This window comes from Phoenix dactylifera, chromosome 13, assembly GCF_009389715.1.
Source record: "Phoenix dactylifera cultivar Barhee BC4 chromosome 13, palm_55x_up_171113_PBpolish2nd_filt_p, whole genome shotgun sequence".
Taxonomy (NCBI): Eukaryota; Viridiplantae; Streptophyta; class Magnoliopsida; order Arecales; family Arecaceae; genus Phoenix; species Phoenix dactylifera.
Window position 1 is genome coordinate 3,993,094 of NC_052404.1, and position 21,095 is coordinate 4,014,188.

The 21,095-nt window shown below is 41.4% G+C and overlaps 1 protein-coding gene across 1 annotated transcript; it reads right to left on the reverse strand.

Moving 5' to 3' along the window:
• Positions 1–342: 342 nt before the first annotated feature.
• Positions 343–7,656, reverse strand: LOC103701653 (non-specific phospholipase C2-like). Its single transcript, XM_008783800.4, has 4 exons — positions 6,956–7,656; positions 2,458–2,975; positions 2,191–2,370; positions 343–903 (listed from the first exon to the last, which is right to left on the reverse strand). The coding sequence occupies exons 1-4, from the start codon at positions 7,540–7,542 to the stop codon at positions 596–598; spliced, it is 1,593 nt and encodes a 530-aa protein (XP_008782022.2). The 5' UTR covers positions 7,543–7,656; the 3' UTR covers positions 343–595.
• Between the last annotated feature and the right edge of the window lie 13,439 nt (positions 7,657–21,095).

The window sequence follows — 21,095 nt, forward strand, 5'->3', positions numbered from 1 at the left end:
AAATTAACTTATCTAAAATTAATTCAATAAAGTAATTAGGATTTTTAACACAATCCAAAGGTTCGAATGTAGAATCCATGCTAGACGGCTTCTGTCTAGATGACTATACCCCTATAAAATTAATATCACTGGATTAGGAAAGAAATAAAATATAAGAAAGGGATAAAGGACAAGGCCAAAATGGTGTGCAGCATCATAATACTGAATGGCAATCTATAAGATCAGCAATATGGGTTTGATCTGAGCAGTTCATTTTGAGCTTCATCTGATTACCATACCTCTGCTCAAAGGCTTACTGTAAGAACATTTTTACATGCGCATTGACCTCAACACAAAAAGTGCTTAGCTACCAATGAAATATCTGATATCATAGAGCAGCAGATTGAGATGTTATATTAGTCAAATGCTTGCAATACTTCATTACCTGGATGGCTGTTTGCCAACATATACAAATAGTAACCAGGCACAAGCATTTCCTTCTAGATTTCCTTTTATATTAGCACTATATGAGCACAGTTCTCTTTGCCTATGCTAGCATATTTTGTGCCACTACATTCAGAGAAGAGATGCACCATTTTATACTGCTCAAAAGTTGCTAAGGTTGGGCTGTTGGTGATGAGGACCTGGTGGTCAGTGATGGTCTCATCTTCACAATCTGTTCTTGGTCAACACCCATTTTCTTTGCGGACATTCCAGCTTCGAAGAAACGCCTGACAGCATTCTCCATGTAGGCTATCCCTTCCCTAACATTCATTTGCTTCAGTATTTTCTCTTCGAAACTGGTAAGGAGATGATCGCCATTCAGCACTGATGCAAGTTGCATAAGTTCCCCTTGAAATTCACTCAACTTGGCATCCTCATTGGCTTCACCACTCCTGATCTTCACCGGAGTTGGAAGTTGCGCTGCATCGATCACAAGTAACAACAATTAAGGTATCCACTATGGCAAAAGAAAGAAAAGAGACACATTGGAGACATACATCAAATCAGGCATTTGCCCTGATTAGATTAGATTTGAAAACCAGCAGAAGCTATACTAACGGCAAGGTTAAGAGGGATTTGGCAACCCTATGCTTATGGTTTGTTTAGACTAAGTGCATATAGTGAATATATTCAGAATTTTGGAAGTTCATCAGGTTATATGAAACATCTTACTTTGGGTAACTATAATCTTCCAAATTGTAATAGGACTTGAAGCTTATTTCAAAAATAAAGGACTTTCAAGCCCAATAGAATACGATAGTGCAAGGCATGATGTTAGAGCATATATGTGCAATAATGAAGTTAGGTGTCAGGGGACCGAGAGGAAAAACAAAAAATTATTGCAATGGATAAAATAAAAACCTATTCTTGCACCAATCACAGTGCACAAGGCATGTATTCTAATGGATAAAGACTAAGGATCATTAAAAGGAGCGCATGAACAAAATAACTGCAGTCTGTTTCCTTTTCTTTTCTTTTCTTTTTCTTTATTTTCAAGAAGAAGATGACAGGAAAGGCTCATCGATATTCATCGACATCATTAATCATGGTGGTGGTGGGACTCAAACCAAGTCACCGGTACCCTACAACCAGTGACTTGACCAACTCAGAATTGGCACCCTTGCTGCAGTCTGGATCCTCAAATGTAAAGAATTCTTATTCCATCCAGCAAAGTACCAAGTCTTAAAATGCACAGCACTTACTACATAAACTGGAGCTAAATTGCAGAGTCTGTGTAGCATATCAGGCCTACACTAGCTTGGACACCATGGTAGCTAGCCACTAAAGAGTATCACTAAAGAGTATCAAGTTAAACAGAAACTGATTAGTTTTTTCTTATCATATTGGGCTCAAAAAACTCGAGTATTTAACATAATTCGCATTCATCCAGACATGGCTTCCCCACCAGAAATTAGGTAGAGCATCAAATAATAACATTTTCAATGGTCCAATTTTGAGCTATTAAACAAAGGACAACATCAAGGTCTTTCTAGTAAAATGCAATTAAGTCTATCTGTAGAAAATAAAAACCCACTAGACTGGCTTATTTTATCATATAGGCCAACTCAGTGCATGTGCCGAGCTTTAAGTCTAGATATCACATGCATAAAACTTTCAATTTCTCAAACAATTTAGATTACAGTTTGATTTCCATGCTCCAACTAGCATTATGATTGATATGATAGGAGCTGTAAGCAAAAAGCTTACCTGGGCAGTCAGTTCTGGGTTCTGTCCTACTTAGCACGATGCCTTCAAAGGTGCCAGCCCATGCATCCCTCTTAGTCAGGTATGGAGAGGGGAGATCAAAAATTTTCTTTACAGTTGCAGGTATGGATGAATGCTCATACTCTGAAGTTGGAGATGGCACACCACTGGGACCATGAATGACTGCATCCATCGGATGAAAGGATCATTGCTCCAATAACTTAGATTCATGATATCTGTGATTGAATCAATGCTTGCCAGTATACTTACCAGTGCCCTTGTCGATCCAAGGAGAGACCATAACGGTCGGCACCCTAACTCCCAAGCGGTCAAATGTGAAGTCAAAGGGGTCAGGGCCGACGATCCCATCAGGGCTGGGGACACCCCTGACAGGCGTTGGGACATGATCAAAGAAGCCACCATGCTCATCATACGTGATGATTAAAAGAGTTTGGTTCCACTGAGGGCTGGAGCGAAGGGTCTCGTACACCTCCTTGACAAACATCTGGCCCTGGTAGACATCATGAGATGGGTGATCGTCGTTGGCAGGCTTGGACTTGGAATCCAAGTACCGCTGTTCGATGACAGCATAATTGGGGAGAGAGCCTTTGCTGGCTTGGTCCTTGAACTTGAGGTCATAGGAGTGGAAATGGGTGAGGTACTTGAGCTTCCGAAGGTTACGATAGAAGAGGGTGGCAGGAATGTTCTGGTAGTAGATGCCAAAAGACAGTCCTGCATCATAAATATTCTCGAATATTGTCCTCTGTGGGTATCCCTTCGCTAGCATACTGCAAACACATTGTTGCATCTTTAAGATTATGGCTGTCATACCAGGAAAAACAAAGCAGCATGTCCTGAAACTTTCAAGTGATCTTCAAAAATATAACTTACAAATTGCAGGAACATATGAGGAAACGCTGAGCAGAAAATTACTGTTCTATGAGGATTCTAAACACACGTAATCCTGTTTCACACGTAACAGCTTGCGAATTTTCCAAAAGAATTCTGATCAGCTTCCCAGATGGATTTTTTGTATGCAAGTTATTGCATTTCTACATTGATGCAGCAGGATGTGTATTTTCTGGTTCAAAATGTTACTTCAATTTCCCTCTCTCTCCTTTTATTTTATCTTGGAGAAAGTTTTGGGGGAGGGGGGGGAGGTCAGAATAGATTTTAACTGGCAGAGTTGCTAATAAAACCTCTATTAGCATATTTGAACCTTGTTTTTCATAAATATATTCAAATCTGATCAAGATGCCCTTCAAAAAGAAAACAATAGAATTCTGAGTATCCCAATAAGGTTATTTAAGATCAATCTAGTTAATTATAATAATCTTATTAAAGTTTGGTGGTAATTACCAATCCATCACAAGTAATCAGCCTGAGTTCAGTCCAATGTTTGTATAAGAAGGCCAGAGCAGGACTAAACTACTCAATGTGATTGTGATACTACATATTGAGTGATGCCAATAAGAATATCCCTACAGGCAAAGCCAGATGAATTTTTTACTCTCTGGTGTGGTGTCTGCTCATTGGAGTCATTTGTATGTGGTTTGCAGCTGAGTAGGTGAACGCCTGAACCTCTCTATGGATCACAGTATCTTGCCTAGGGGGAAGAACAAGGAATAATCTCTTGCGAACATTAAAAGGATATCTATAAAAACATATTGTAACACCTAATTGTGAACTGCTAATCCTACTTTTTTCGAGCAAAATATTTAACTGCTAAGTTTTCCTTAATAAATAAACAACAGACACAAGGCACGGCCAAAGCAAAACTGCCATATGAGATATTAGACTGCAAGCAGGTCAGACAAAGAAACTTCCAGATAAGACTTTGAAAGATCATAATATGTACTCTGAAAAGATAGAAATGTTTACCCAAAAATCTGATTGTATTCCATACCAACAATGAAGCAGTAGCCTATCCCAATTAAGATCAAGAAGTTAGTTATCTGATGGGTGATCACATCTCTTTTCAGTGACTTCACAGAAACAGACCTTCATAGCACATACTAAAGGTTTTCACAATAATTATTTGGGTCCGAGGAAGTTGAGGATCATTTTTTGGGTGAGAAGGGACTCCTTCAAGAGATGTGAAACTTTGAAGTCACATGCCTAGCTGTTTCCATTGTACAAGTCCACCAAAGCATGTAAGGTTTGTTTGGCTGTGAAGGAAACTGTCTTTCAAAAAAGATAATTTCAAAATTAAATTAGCTTAGAATGATCTTTTCACGGATAACCAGCAAAGTCACTCCCATCGACCAGTTCGTGATGTAGCCAAAGCCAGAGGTATATATATATATATATATATATATATATATATATATATATATATATATATATATATATATATATTCTTTAAGCTCCTCAATCTCTACCATATGTAACATTAGTTTTCCTCTCTTTTTAGTACAGTTACATTATACGTGGGATTCACCTCAAAATGTCTGAACAGGTTCATAGTAGATGGGCCTGACTCAAAAATTTTAGAACATTGGTAGAACTAGAACTTGAAGCATGTAATCAAAATTTGTTCTTTCTTTCATATATACTTGACGCTTTGCTGGATGTACTGTAATAAGTTCACCACTGAGATTCAAGATAACAAGCATTTGTGCACCCATGTTTAGCCCATCAAGCTCCATGTCAAAAAAAACTCCAGTTCATCTTTATGCTTGATGCATCATAGCAAATGTATTACTCAGAGATACCATATTTGCAGGGCAAGAAACCAAAACTTCACCAAGAATCTAGTCAGCAAGTATTAAGATAAGAGTTATGCCTACAATTCAACCTAGAATTATTATGGTTTCTCCAAATTGAATAAGTACTATTTTTCTAATAGTAGATACTAATGAGCCATTGTAGAAGTCCACCAAGGCATGTAAGGTTTGTTTGGCTGTCCAGCCCAACTAGTTGGCAACAGCTAGAGCAGGTGTATACACATCTATCATATAAGGGTGAAAGGTCAGCTCCAAAGCCACAGATAAAACTTAACAGTCCAAAGACTTCTTTGATTAAGCCCTCAAAAGAGCTTTAACTTTAGGACATAACATCCATGAACTGATACCCTAGTGGCTTTACATCTTGGAGACACCCTTCACATGTTTCCAAAATAAAACTTCAAAATTTTATCAAGCCTTGAGGACCTATGAGCAAGAGGGAAATTTCACTTCGAGGTAGATTTACCTCGATGCTTGCTATCAAATGCATAGTAAGTTCCAATAAATCACCTGGATCTACCCAAATAAGAACCATAAGGTGTAGTTTCAAAATATTTTTCGTTCTGCACCCGATCGCGTGATGAGCACGCATTAAGATACAAGCAATCATGCTGCCACTCATGCAATATAACAAACTTAATGTCACATGGAATTAAGCACAATGAACATGCCACAAGGTCATAATTCGTTTAAGATGATTCGGTCATACGAAAGAACAATTCACTGTGCAACATGTCTGCTATGGATGGTTTGGTCGACTTCAACTCAAACAGATGATCTGAAATCTTGGTATGGTTTTGACGAACAGTAATATCAGCATCGAAAGAACCGATAATTTGACAAAAAAAACAAAAAACAAAATTCAAACTGTTGTTTTATAAAGACGACATGACCTCAAACAATATTAAACATAAAAATGACCAACTACTGCAAGACCACAAAAAGATATAAAAAATCCTTTAAAAAAGATACCTGACAACTTTGACTCAGCTAACACATCTCAGAGCACCCAATATCCATGTGAGAACCTATAGGAAATAAAAGAACTGATGACACACACAGTTCAGAAATTTAAGTCAAGTTTTGTAGGACCATAGCCCACCAAAGCCCTCCCATACCAAACACCGTTCAACTCCCATCATTCCCCTCAAATTTATTAAGCAAAAAGCATAGGGACAGTCACCCTTCCCAATACCCTGTATATCTGATTGACAAAGTTAACAGCTACCGTGCTGCTCCGGTTTCATCAAAACGTCTCAATAACTGCTTTATCTCATTATAACAGAGCCCCACCAAAACCGTTACAATAGTCATAACAGCTATGTGAAATTTTGAATTATTTATATTAAAATAATAATTGTTATAATTAAAATTTATCATACGGTACAGAATTTTTTTGATATACTGAGTATCGATATATCGTCTGTATCGGATACCGGCACTGAATCGATACTCGGATGGCATACCAGGTTAAAATAGTCATTATAGTGATAATAAGTAAAAATAACGGAAAAACAATGGTATTGCTATCCAAATTACTTTCACTCAAATAACTGTCATTATTTAATTATCCATTATTAATATGAACAACGTAGCGGGCTCTTCAAGAACTGTAACAGCAGCCGTTATAGCACTCTAACGACGGGGATTTCAACAAACGGAACAGAATTAATAACCCAGATAACTCCATGGAAGCCTCGGAGTCAGATCTCTCTGCCGACATCACGGGCAGTTGTCGGTTTTTCCTTTCTGTCTTTTTGTCCCATTGGAGAAAGATGGCCCCCGCATTTAGCGACAAAGAGGTCTGGACTCCTCCAGCCCATGACCACCGACGCCGAAACCGCCCGGCGCTTGGGATCGCCAAGACGCCGACTACTTGCGCTCACCACCAATTCCAATTTTTTTCCATTTTAATTAAATAAAACAAAAAATATTTTCCGAATCCTAATCTTATGTAGCCGATTGTTTTTCTATCTATTATTTCGAAAAATGGAAGCTAAAAAAAGGGGGGGAAGGAAATGGAGAGGTTGTGGGGGACGTGCCTGGCGATGTTGCTGGTGGCGCCGTGGGAGGTGGCGGAGTGGACGTAGAGCCGGTTCGGCTGGGTCGAGGACGGGACCGACGCGAACCACCGGTCGAACACGGCGAATTCCTCCACCAGTGCCTTGTAAACCGACACCATCTCCGGCCTGAACCCGTTCATCACGCTCTCCGTCATGTTGGCCGACATGGACCGGGCCTGCTGCACGAACCCGTTCATCGGCGGCGGCGCCGCTGACGTGTCGTTGGACCCGAAGATCTGCTCCCGGATCGCCTGAAACGAGTGGCCCGGGTCCGGGTCCACGAAGTGGGCCCCGTCGTCGAAGAAGACCCGGGGGGAGGCCGGGTCGGAGGTGGAGATCGGATTCCATTCTGAACCGGTTACTCCGTTGATCTCCGGGTTGAGCCGCTTCATCCACCCGAGCATGTGGTCGAAGGACCGGTTCTCCATTACGAGGACCACCACCGTCTTTATTGGACCTGCGGCCGAGGCCGGCGGCGCTCCGCCGGAGAGAAGGAGTAGGAGGAGGAGGAGGAGAGAGAGCCATGGGAGGGGGCGATGGGACCTCCTCCATTTCGATAACTCCATTCTTTTGCTGCTTATGGAAGCGCTGCGCGCGCGCGAGAGAGGGAGAAGAGAGAGAGAGGCGTATGGAGACTACGAGGAGATGTCCCGTGCCGCCTGCTTTTATTTGCGGCATCTCGCTCCTTCTTTCGCCTTATCTGTTATTGGGGCTTTAATGCTTTATGGAGTGGACAGGTCGATGTCATTAATTAATTACCTGTTAAAGAAATTTATCATAAAAAACTGCTCATGTTTGGGTTCAGACTTCAGAGTATTATATTCATATGCAGTCCTTCATTTGACTGTTATTTTACGCTCAGTCCTTAGACAGTTCACACTTTAATGGTAGTTACTTACATTAGTAATTATGTGTTTCATATGTAATTAGAAGATCAAAAACGTAAAATAAATCAAGGATCAAATGTAAATATTTTATTTAAGGTCTTGTTGTGGCTTATGATCCACAATGAACTCCTCAATGTAGATGACACTGGGGAAGGGTCAAGCATGTCTAATGTCTAACGTATGGGTGAGCTGAGACGCAATGGATTCAGCATGGATTCCATATCAAAGCATGATTTGGATCAGTGAGACCTTGGTGGAGGATCAGCCAATGGCAACGAGGGAAGAACTCTCGAATTTCTTTGTAGAAGCAATCTTCTTGCCCGAAGATCCTTCACGATTCTCGGTGAGCATTTCCAACTGAACTCTAAATTTTGGTTTGATTTCAGCTGATCATTAGTATTCTGAATCACCATTTTTTTGATATTATTTTCATGATATTTATTTGGCTCTTTTTACGCACGTGTGTGGCTTTGTATCATTTTATTTTCTTCATTAAAATGTTGAAGACCTTATCACCATTTGTTAAAAAGAAAATTAAAAATCACATAAAATAACAACCATTCAGGTGGCTAATGCTGATTATACCAGCAATAGAATTTTTTTCATGTACACCAGACAGTTTGGGTCTTAATATAATAAAATCGGCATTGGATATGCCGTGTTTATTAACTATTCTAGTTGGATGTTTCAGCCGATTTATCCGGTGGGGCCTACCGTTTGGTAGTGCGTCGAGTCTTATCAAACGGCCAAAAAGGGGAGCGTAGAGAGTGCGCTACCCCACAAGCCCAACAATGGATATTGGACCATGCAAAATATCCCAATCATTTTGAAACGTGTTCCCACTACCCAAAACTCTGTTGCATTAGAAGACCATACTTTCACATCATCAGCAAAACTAGTTTTGTATGATTGGACGGTCCGGAGCCATTAATCTACTCCACCATGCCCTGCTTCAAAATATAAGATGCATGTAGACATGCCGTTGCGTGACATTCTTCTTCTGATGATATTGACTGCAGGGAGATCCCTTGCAAGCCACAATCTGATATGAAAAAGAAATCCTACACAAATTTAGCTGAATTAATGAGACTTCAGAGAATATGCCGGCATCAATATGCATAGTAGGTTTTCGCCGTTGTTTTTATAAATATTGCACAGGCATCGGCCATATGTAAGTAGGGCCGGCCTAAGGCCCCGGCTAAAGAAGGCTCACTGCAGCAATTTTTTCAAAAATAAAATAGAAAAAAAAAAGATTTTTCTTAGTAAGTTCATTTAGGTCGGCCTATTGTAAGGAATGCCTCAAAAATAAAATAAAAAGAAAAAAAATAATTAGTAAGGCCGTCCTAGGCCTCTAAATGCATTGGGCCATTTCTGTACATAGGTATGGAGAATTAAATTTTAGAGGCTGTTGGGTATCTAAGCTAGTTTACATGGCATTGGGGAATGGAGAAGAAACCAAAAGGTTAGAAAACTACCTTGGTTTCTGCTCATATGGTGCGGCGAGTTTTGGATACGGAGACATATAAGAAGCTAGTTTACTGAAGAGTTTCAGAACTTGCAATGAAGTATGAGGAATGCTTGGGAATCATATAAGTTGCTCCCTCCGACACCTCTTGCAAAACGCACAAGCGTAGGGGTGGTAATCAGCAAAAAGCAGCATTATAGATTCGTTCAGACACTGCGCATCCCGTTCACATGGGGCACCCTTTGCCGCGACCGAGGCAGTCTCCGGCGGCGATTCCTTTCAGACCTTCCAGTCCATTAAAAGCATATTTGGTTCAGAAAAATTAAACTATAAAATAAAAATAAAAATAAATAATTTTATTTCAAATATTTTATTGGATATAGTTCTATTCTTATTTAAATTTCAAAAGAAATGGGGATGGCTCAATTTTTCAAAATTTAATTTTTATTTTTTTCTAATATTCAAATTTTATTTCGATTCAAATTCCAATTTCAATCACGAACTAAAGATATTAAGGTATATAGCCAATTAGCTATTCTAATTTATATTCTAATTCATTCCGATTCCGAATCGGATCGTAAAGTAAATGCCCCCAAATATCTATATTATAAAAAACAAAAATCAAATCCACTATTTTGATTGATTAGAGGAGTTTCTACTTCTCGGTCTTTAATAGCATATAAGCTACGTGTCAGAAATATTGAGTATATGGCTGCATGCATCTCAAGGTAGTTTGGATAGAAATTATGGCCAATCATGATTTTAAAGTATTCATTATTTTTTTATTCATAAAAAAAGGATTTTTTTTAATTATAATGCTTATATTATTAATCTCACGAAGCAATTTTTGAAATTTTAAATATTAAAATAATTATTGAAATGATGATTATCATAACATTACTATAACGAGAATAACAGATAATAACAGAAAACAAATGATATTATTTTTTCTTATTTTTTATTAGATAGAAGATATTAACTAGTGTTCTCTTCCAATGCAAATTGGCTATAAACTTACAGTGTCTATGATGAGCAAAAATAATTCCTATATGCTAAAAATTGATTGAGCAAAACTAAATGTTTATCCAAAAAGTCTCATTACTAGCTAACAATGTAATATTAATTTTAACAAGCAAATCTCCTATAATATACCACGCTAACTCCTGAGTGATTGTCTGTTGGATCCATTTCAAACATGCATGGTCATATAAGAAAACAATAACACATAAGCATAGAAAAGGGGGGAAAAAAATCTTATCTTAGAAAAACCAGTGTTTGAAAAATACGGAAAAGTAAATATAATGATCTTTTCTCAAAAAAATTCCTTTCGTCTTCTAAAGACCAACATCTTGACAATGCTACTAGCATCAAAACTATTTATGTTATTTTATTTTTTTATTTCTTTTAAAATACTTGGACTCCGAAGTCTCAACTAAATAGGAAAACGATAACTGAGGAAGAATAAAATGATACATACATATGTATGTGTGGTGCGGACACCAGTGCCAGGTCAGCCGGTCGCCACAGGATCCAACCAGCTCAGCGGGTTCCAGCCGATTCAGCCAGCCTGATTTTATTTTAGATTGATTTATTTTATGTTGATTGGGTTTATTTGCATATTGTCATTTGGGTTTATTTGCATATTGTCATTTTAGGAGCTTTTTGAAATTATTTTATTTGTAGGGGTTTATTTGTTATTTTGTGACCCTATATATATGGGTCCATCCTCATGTTTAGGTTTTTAATGAATTAATGAATGAAAAATTGGTCTTCTTCTTCCTCCTCCTCTTCTCCTCTTCCCTTCTTCTTCCCCTCTTCCTCTCCTCTTTCTCTCTGTATTTCAATCCGTACTTCCGTCCTGCATCAGCTTTGGTATCAGAGCAGGGCTGACTTTGCCTCTGTTGCTGAAGTCGAAGGATCCGGTTTATGGACGGACCCCCGCCGATTCCTTTTCGGCCTTTTCCTCACCTGTATTTTGCTAGATCATTTGCACCGCAAATGCCGGAACGCACGGAAGGTCGTCGCACGGCACGCACCCCGAAGAAGAAGGGTCACTCCATTTCTTCCTTATTCTCTTCCCTATTCATCACCTCACCCGCTGTGAAGAAAAAAAGAAGTGAAACCCTCCCGTCGGTCGGCTGCTACCCGGCGTCGATCCACAGAGCTCCTTCGCAAGACGCCGTCGCCGCCTTCATTTCCCTCCGCCGCTGCCTCCGACGCTCTCACCCTTTCTTGGCCGTCCTCCTCTGTCGGATCTCACGCAGAGAAGGAAGGCTCGGTCGCCGGAAACCCCCAAGGCAGCCCGGGAGGCAAATAAGCCGGCCTCCTATCACTGTGAAAGCATCATCCACCGCCACCGTTTCGCCGCGCCGCCGATTTACCTTTGATCGCCGCCGATTCGCCTTCGGTCGCCGCCGTGCTTCCCGGAGGTCTCGAAAGCATTTTGCTGCCACCGACCGTGGCCGGATCCAAGTGAAGGACGTCGCCGCCCCGATCACTGCTGCACCAGCACCCTCTTCCGCCGGCGCAACACCTCCCCGCAACCACCGCCGCAAAATCAGGCGAGATCCGGCGGAAGCGAGCGGACGGTTGAAGGTTGAAGATGATCTACAGTACGGGTAAGGTCTGCACCCGTTAGCCGTTAACCCATTATCCATTAACCCGAGTCATTTCAAAAAAAAAAAAAAAAATTGCGGGTCGGACTGTCCTAGTGGGTTGGGTCTGTTAACCCGATAACCCGACAACCCGACTTGAGGTAAAAAAAAAAAAAAACTGGTTGACGCACGTGACGCGTAAGTCGCGCACGTGCGGGAGGTTTCCTCCTTCCTTTTTTATTTTCCCGATTCCCTGGTTTCGTTTTCTTCTTCTCTTCCGACCACCGTCCCCCGTCAACCCCACACTGTTTCCTCTCCGCCGTCAACACCTCCGCCCACCGCCACCGCTGCCGCCGTCAATTCTTCCGCGTCACCACATCTCCCGTCTCTTTCCTCTACCATAGTTGTGTCACTCCGCCGGCATTCATCGGCCCGGCCGAGTCCACCACCACCACCGTTTTCCGCCCTCCCACCACCGTCAACTTCGGCCTTCCACTGCTGTCAGCGCTCCCCGCTCGCTCACCACCGCCGCTGCCACGCCTGCTGCTGCACCCCTGCGCTGCGCGCTGCCCCTGCACCTCTTTACTGCCGCTCGCCGCTGCTAAGTTGCTGCTGCACCGCCGCGCCGCCGGGTTGCTCTCACCGCCGCGCCGCCGCGTTGCCGTCGCCGCCGTCGACTGCTGCACCACCACTGTCGGCTCTGACAGTCATCACCGCAGACCGCTCCAACCGTCCTGCATCAGCTCCTCCCTGCCAACAGTTGCTCCGACCACCACCACCGGACCCTGCAACGCCGTGACCTTCTTCCCAGCATCACCTCAGCTGGAACATCTTCGGCAAGCACAGGCCTCAATCAGCTCTGGCCCCCAAGTTGCTGATATCAAGTCCACCGAGTTGCTGTGCTCAGACCCGATTCGCGCTATTTGCATCTGATCGTCGCCCCAACCCAGGTCAGGTTTCTTCCTTACTGCAAATTTTATTTGCTTGTCTAAATTTAGAATTAATTAACTCTTAAGTGCTCTATTGATATTGCTTCCTGAAAATTCAACACATCCACTCCAAACAACACCAAAATCCTAGTAGTAGCCTATCTTTGTTATTAATTGTAGGGCTACCTAATCTTTGGGAGTTCTTTGAGGCTCTGTGCAACCCTGCAACACACTGAATACTAGTACTATTTGACTGCAACTACTTATCTGAATTTGTTACGTAATTCAAAGCCAATTTCAATTGCTTGAGTTAGCTTCCGATTATATTGAGTATCTACTTTGCAATTTTGAATTCATTTCATGCATTAGGTCTACTTGGGAACATTTATAGTTGGTCGGATCATACATTTTGACATTCATTTTATGCATCTACGTAGTGGTCGTGACGCATCTCATCCTGAGTCCCAATTAGGCATGGATTCCAAAATCAAAGCCCTATTAAAAGCTATCCAAGACACTAATGCTCAAGTCCAAAACACTAATGCCCAAGTCCAAAAAACTAATGCTCAAGTCCAAAATACCAATGCCCAAGTCCAAGCAAACAACTTTGTTAATAGGCATGTTCTAGGTCACCATTATGCCTACCCTCGCCCTAGAGGACCTGGTCCCATTCCTCATATTGATAGAGGTCACCGACCTCGTGACCCTGATGAAGATGTAATGCGAGGCATTAGGGTTGAAGCCCCCACTTTTGACGGTCGTCTTGACCCGAAAGTCTTCTCCGATTGGTTACACGAAATGGACCACTTCTTTGAGTGATACAATTTGTCTGAGGATAAAAAAGTTCGATTCGCCAGAATGAAGCTCATTGGTCGAGCTAAACTTTTCTGGCAAAGTACCAAACATCTGTTAGCTAGGAGACATCAACATGAAGTAACTGATTGGGTAGAGATGAAAGAGAGACTTAAAGAAAAATACCTGCCCCTTAACTACCAAGACGATCTCCTAAACCGATGGAACACTAAGTCCACATTTGTAAGGCGCCCTGACACACAGAGCACTCCCACCGGCCTTACTTTCTTAGGGTCCAAACCTTCTGTAGGGTCCACTACTCATAGGCCCCCTCCTATTGCCCATGTCACAGGCCGAGACACTAATGGCAAGGGAATGCTTGGTGAGCCTCCCAAACCACATTCCAAAATTCGGTGTTACAAATGCCAAGGTTTTGGTCACGTTACCTCCCAGTGTGCGAACAAATTTTTCGTTATTGCTCGGCAAGAGCAGGGAGGTGACATAGATGACTTAGAGGAGCAAATCTATGAACCAAACCTCGATGACATTCAGGACATTGAGGACGAGTGTGATGACAAACCTGAAACCCTAGGATGCACCCACACTCCACCTAGCTCGCTTGCACAGTCAGATAACGAGTTTGACCAGTCTACCATGAGTGTAGTTGGTTATGCCCCCGCACAACCCATCGAAACTGATGTTAGGATTTCTGAGCCTGCATATGCATTTACACAACACATTCATAAGTTGTATCAGGAAATCCATAAGGGCATTCATGCATGTACTGCTCAGTATACGATGCAAGCTGATTTCCGTGCTAAAGAATTTCAAACTTGGGGTTACGTAATGATCCATCTTATGGAATTGCAGTCTCTTAGTATTGGACCATTCAGGGTGTTGCACAAGGATGGCACTGACGCCTATGCCATTGACTTTCCATTTGATTTCGGTCATAGCCTTACTATTAATATTAAAGATTTGGTTGCAATCCCTGATGACTCTTTTGCTGCACACTCTCCTGCGCCTGATGTTTATCCTATTATTGATTCCATGCCATCTTCGTTTCCTTTTACCCTCCATCGAGCACAAAAAGAGTATATTGATTCTATTTTAGCCGAGCAAATAGTTTTTACCAGTGATGGAGGCATCCAACATTTCCTGGTTCGTTGGCGAGGACGACCAAGGTCCGGCTACACTTGGATCCAGCGCGAGGAGATACCGCCGATTGACCCGGACTTGTTGGAGTACTACCGGGGCTTTACCGAGCCGCTTTCGTCGAGGTCGACTTCTTTCCACCCGAGGAGAGTTGGTGCGGACACCAGTGCCAGGTCAGCCGGTCGCCACAGGATCCAACCAGCTCAGCGGGTTCCAGCCGATTCAGCCAGCCTGATTTTATTTTAGATTGATTTATTTTATGTTGATTGGGTTTATTTGCATATTGTCATTTGGGTTTATTTGCATATTGTCATTTTAGGAGCTTTTTGGAATTATTTTATTTGTAGGGGTTTATTTGTTATTTTGTGATCCTATATATATGGGTCCATCCTCATGTTTAGGTTTTTAATGAATTAATGAATGAAAAATTGGTCTTCTTCTTCCTCCTCCTCTTCTCCTCTTCCCTTCTTCTTCCCCTCTTCCTCTCCTCTTTCTCTCTGTATTTCAATCCGTACTTCCGTCCTGCATCAATGTGTTGGGGGGAAAATGAACCGCTCAAAGCACATGGATAAATCGCGGGCACCTGATGACGAACGTAACGACAGCGACCATACTTTTCGAGCGCCCGACCACAGCGCGCTCAACATCAGGGCGCTCGACCTCGGAACACTCGGTCCCGACATCGACGACCTCAGGGCACTCGGTCCCGGCACCAGCACCAGCAGCCCCAAGGCTCACAACCTCGATCTCGACTAAGTTAAGCCTGATCGACCTCAAGACCAAGGAAGACCCAATCAAAGAGAAAAGCAGACCTCCCCACTCCACCGAAAACCTAGTCCTCCTTCTCCGTATCCAGGATCAAATCTCGCGATCTCCGCCTCAACGACTGTCAATATTTAAATGCATACGATCTCAATGGACCGCTAGCCAGCCCAAAATCTCGAGCTGTCTACGGTAACTCATTAATTCATACGATCACGTTCAATCACTACGGTAACTCATTAAAAATGAGGCTTCTTCTTCTTCTTCCTCCAGACATTCTTACATGATCTCTCTCCATTACTTTTCTCCACAAAAAATCTTCTCTGACTTAAGTATCGGAGGGTCGGCGTCGAAATCCTTGGCTTCTTGCAGGTCCGCCGAAAACAGCCAACAGCCGCTGCACCACCACAGCCGGAGCTTTTCCTCCTCGGTCCGTGGTTGCTTTCGGGTCCAATTTCCAGCAATAGTATGTATGCATGTCAAACAAGCATTGCCATCATTTTTAAAGCAAACAACACCTCCATTTTTAATGAGATAGGCAGGTCATAGCCTTTCATATTTTTTTCTATAATATGCATTGCATGTATCAAGATCTAGTAGTTAACATGTTTTGTACTCTCTCTATTCTCGGTCCTAACCCTGGTTTATGGATGCATGGTAAGATGACTAGGCCAAGCAAAGGTTGTCTGTGGAGTAGTTTGTGTTAAAGCCATTGCCCAAGCTCAACCTAGTCCATCTAAAATACATTATGCCAAATTTTGGTACGATTCTTATAAGCTAAAGTTGGTCCATAACCAAGTTTAATGCAAAGTTCACTAAACAATTTTATTCCAATATGTAGCTAATTTAAGCACAATAGGTTATGCTCAATCTCAGAATTTGTTCAAACTCTAGGATCTTCACCCCCACCCCCATTCATATTCCTCTCCTCTTCACAAGTTCTAGTTTCTCCACTCCTCTCTATCTACATGGGACCTACATTGCTTAACTCATCTTTTATATATATATATATATATATATATATATATATATATATATCTTCTCTCTCATTGCCGCTTCACCTTCACTCCATATACATAATATATGCAAAATACTAGTGCTTGGTTAGAGAGAACATAAATTTAAGAAAAATATCAAAAAAAAAGGGTTAGTTTTATTGTTAGAGAAAATGAGGGATTTCTTGTTTGTGGCTAATAACTGGTAGTGTTCCATTAAATTTTTTGGAGGTTCCTTACATTATTGATGGAAATTAATCATTTAGAAAGAAAATGTACCAACAATAAAAAAATATTAGTATTTTTTAGATAACCAACAGATTCTTACACAGATCTTCTTATTTCTGCAAAATTCTTATTCCTGGAATGCATAAACTCATGTTTGCTAACTTGGTTAAATTCTTACATGGAGCATGGTTTACTATCGGTTGTCACCTTGAGAGGTTTTGGTGAAAGCAAGGAGCCTTCCATATTTTTGATTAAAGTAATCATTTTTGTACACACACACACACACACACACACACACACACACACACACACACACACATATATATATATATATATTGTCGAATGATCTCTTCTCATGAAGTTTTTTTTATTGGATTCCACTTGTTAGGGTTATTTTCTTGAAAGTGGTTTAATAATTTTTTTATTACCCAAGGGTTAGCAGTGCCCTATAGAATGGATAAGGAGAGCCTGGCATTCATTTCTTCATTCATAGCTGAGTCTACTAAAAAAGGGACCAACCTCATCGTGGTGATTAGAAGATACCTCTGATCGTTCACCTCTAATGTGACATGTTCCCAGACAGAATCATAAATTATCTAAGTTACACAAGGAAAATACTTTTAATAAAAAGAATTAGATATTATCGAATGATTTGATAGACCAAATCTCAAAACCAACTTAACTCATAGAACGAAGAAGAAAAAAATTGATACATTTAGGGGCCATGCCGGATCTCATAATCCTAAAGAAAAAGAAATAGCAATTACCCTAAAATAAAGTCTACTTGGAGGCATGCTCCAAATTACCACACAACCCTAAGCATGACCACTTCTTTCAAAGCTACAACCTGTGTAAAATATATCCAATCTAATGATAAACTAAAGCTTAGTAGTATCATGTTCTCTTGATCAATACTTTAGTGCTTGCGTTCCTGGTAGGGCTGCAGAGTTGGATATATAAAGTATTGAAAATTATGATGTATATATAGAGTTGGATATATAGAAAGTCAGAAAGGTCATTATCAAAATGATGTGCAAGAGTGGTATAACAATCACATTAAATTAACACTCTAAAAGAGAGGAAAACTATAATAATAAATCATTAGGGAAGAATTTAACAAACACATCAGGGTGTGAGCACATTAAAAAGCCGACTCTCCACGATGGCAATCGTACAAACGTGAGATACAGTAGCAAGTAGTGAAAATGGCTAAACTCAAATACTAGGCTTAAATTTAGATCTCAAGCCACTCCCAACTCTGCCATTCATCCATCTATATAGATCTCAATATAAACAGTGCATCTCCAATGGTGGATTTATACTTGCAATTGACTTGAAATTTTAGTAATCAGTTCATTAGATCTCTCTTGTATTAAGGAATGCTAGCCCTTATGATGGAGCATCTTATATTCAGTTCAAAAAAAGCTAAACTCTCTAACGAGCTTGCGTATGTTCCGAAGAAGTGGGTGCCGATCATCACATATTTGTTGGCCCCGAATCCACTCCATATGTATTATCATAATGGGAAAAACGAATGAAGGCTTCAAATAACTATAAAAAAATAGTAAAAAAAACACATCTGGAAATCAGATATAAATTTCTATTTTTGGTATAATAAAGCAGATAAGGTAGAATCCATCTATCAGTATGGTTTGACTTTACACGGGCCAGAAATTGCACCGCTGTTTAGCCAGAAAGACCACGATTCACTTCTTTTGTGCCAGCATCAATCATAACCGTTAGTTCCCATAATAGTATATAAAATTCGTGCTTGATGACGGAGCTTATATAAACGAGTGGCTGTGATTGGTGGTTTATCCCGCCGTATACGGAATAATTTTTCCAAAATCTCTTGCCCGCTCCCTTTCAGCAACGCGTCACCAAAGCCACCTCATTCGCTTGTACCAAAAAAAGAAAAACAAAAAAAGGCGTCTCATTCGGGACTTTCGACATGAACATTTGGCGCGCTGCTGTAGCCTGTAGTCGAGTCAAGCCAGCTCGAGGTCGCTTCTGTTGTGCCGTCGGTATGTTTTAAGACTGGGAAGTCAGAAATCAGAATGGGATCGCCTTTTGTTTACGAGCTGCCTTCTTTTGTTCTTTGTTTTATTTCCCTTCTGATAGATGCGATTTCCAGAATATAACTATTAAATCAATGATAGATATCAATATATCCGCCGTAACAGACATAATCAAAAAATTTATATGCTCGGATTATCGTTCAGCCAACAAAGAATCATTGCATCTTCTTAGTTGGAGTAAGGATTAGGGTGTCGAAGGTATTAAAACAAATATTGAAATTTTGGAGGTCTTTAATATCATTATAATATGCGTTATATCATTGTGAGCTATTAGTTTAGGCTTTTTTGAGAACTGTAAATGGGATCTGATGATGGACATGCCAGTAGACCACCAAGTTCCAAATTTAATCACATAGATTTAGTTTGGTTGGCAAAAATTCTTTGAGTTATAGTCTTTTCGAGTACAGATAATGAATGGTGTAGTCCGGTCTTTCAATCGGGTGGATGGTTCTCATCTGAGTATTGAAAGTCTAGTGTATTGGAAGATCTCATCTGTATTACTGAGCTATGGGTGTGAATAGTTATATTTAATCATGAGCTCTATAGAGCAGTCAGATAAAAATGAAATAAAATCTAGAGAACTCTGACTCATATTTTAGGTTCAATCATTTATCTAAAATAGGAAATCGTTCCTGTAGTATTTTTTTTTTTTCACTCAGAAAACTAGCACTCAAATGAAAACTATAATGTGGTGGGTGGAGTAGCTCAGAGGGGCTGAAGGTGCTCCTTCCTCTAGCGAGAGATATGCAGGTATGTACCCATTGCCTTGGCGAACACCAGATGGCTTATTGACGATGAGTGCAGTATCGATGTGGTGGAAGATCTCTGGATGGACTCTCTTTTGGTAAAACTCTAGTCGGCCATGGTCAATGTTGAGGTTGTGGGCGAACTTTGGATTTGTGATCTTCTCCGCCCTTAGGGGGCAGGATGAGATTCTAGCTAGATCGACTACCTGTTTGGGGAGCACCTCGCAGAGGCAGTCCGATCACCGCCTGTTCCAGGGAGTGCTTGTCCAGATTTAGAGTTTGGAGTTCGTCTAGCAGCCCTAGAGTCAGAGTGGGAGACGTCTATCGCATTCTTCGGAGTGAGCAACACCCGAGGCTAGACTACGCTTGGATTTGGAGGTTCGGCCTCCACCCGCAGGTAGCCATGTTACTCTGGAAGGTGGTTTGGGGCCGGTTGCCGACGAGAGGAGTACTGTGCGGGCGAGGACTAGGTATCTAACCTCAGCGCCCTATGTGCTAGTTAGATGAGATCGTTGACCACATTTTGTTTCAATGCGAACATGCTAAGAGGGTTTGGGGGCTTGTCAACATTCCGCACGCTCAGAGTCATTCGGGCCCCTTCTTACAGACACTCAAACAGTAGGCTTTTGCCCTTCAAACTTGGCAAGTGGCCATTATAGCGATTTACATTGCTTATCACATTTGGCTGGCTAGGAATGTTTGGATTTTTAGAGAGAGTTGCCCTACACCCAGGTTGTCGCGGAGTAAGCCCGAGTTTAGGCGGCGGAGATCATCTATACAGGTCCATTGGATGGGTTTTTGATAGCTCGGGGCACATAGGGCTCTACTTCTGCTCGTGTAGTATGCTCTTCACTTAGGTGCTCGACCCCCAAGCTTCCTCAAGGCCAACTTCGATGGGTGCGTGCTTGACAGCGATAAAAGGAATGATGCATGCTTTGTCATCAGAGGCCCAGATTCTATGGTGGTTGCTGCTGGAGGGTGTCATATCTTTGACACCTTCGTTTTAAGGGCGGAGCCGAGGGGCGGCGTGAGTTGGTCTGGGCTATGTACGGTGTGTTCTGCGGGCCAGAGTAATCATTCTTGAAGGAGATCCGACTATGATGATTGACTAAATCTAGAAGGCACCGATGGCACGGGTGGGTGCCAACCCTTGCTTCGAGACATTCGGGTCATGGTGAGTGGCGATGTTGCTTTTCCGGCCAAGCATGTTTACAAAAAGACTAATGGGGCCGTTGATTGGGTGGCTTCTGAGAGACCTGTAAGTTGGAAAAAGAAAGCTACCTAGAATATTCTAAGATTTGTTTTTTTTTGATTTTTTTTTGAATATATTCATGCTAAATATGTATGCTCCATCCATACTAGCAAAGAAAAAAAAAAAAAGGAATCTAAGAGTCAAGCTCTCCTATAGTCCAAGGCACACCACACCCAAAACTCCAATAAGCCATCCCAGTCCCGGGGTCAGCTTACCTCAATACTGTCGTTTCTTCC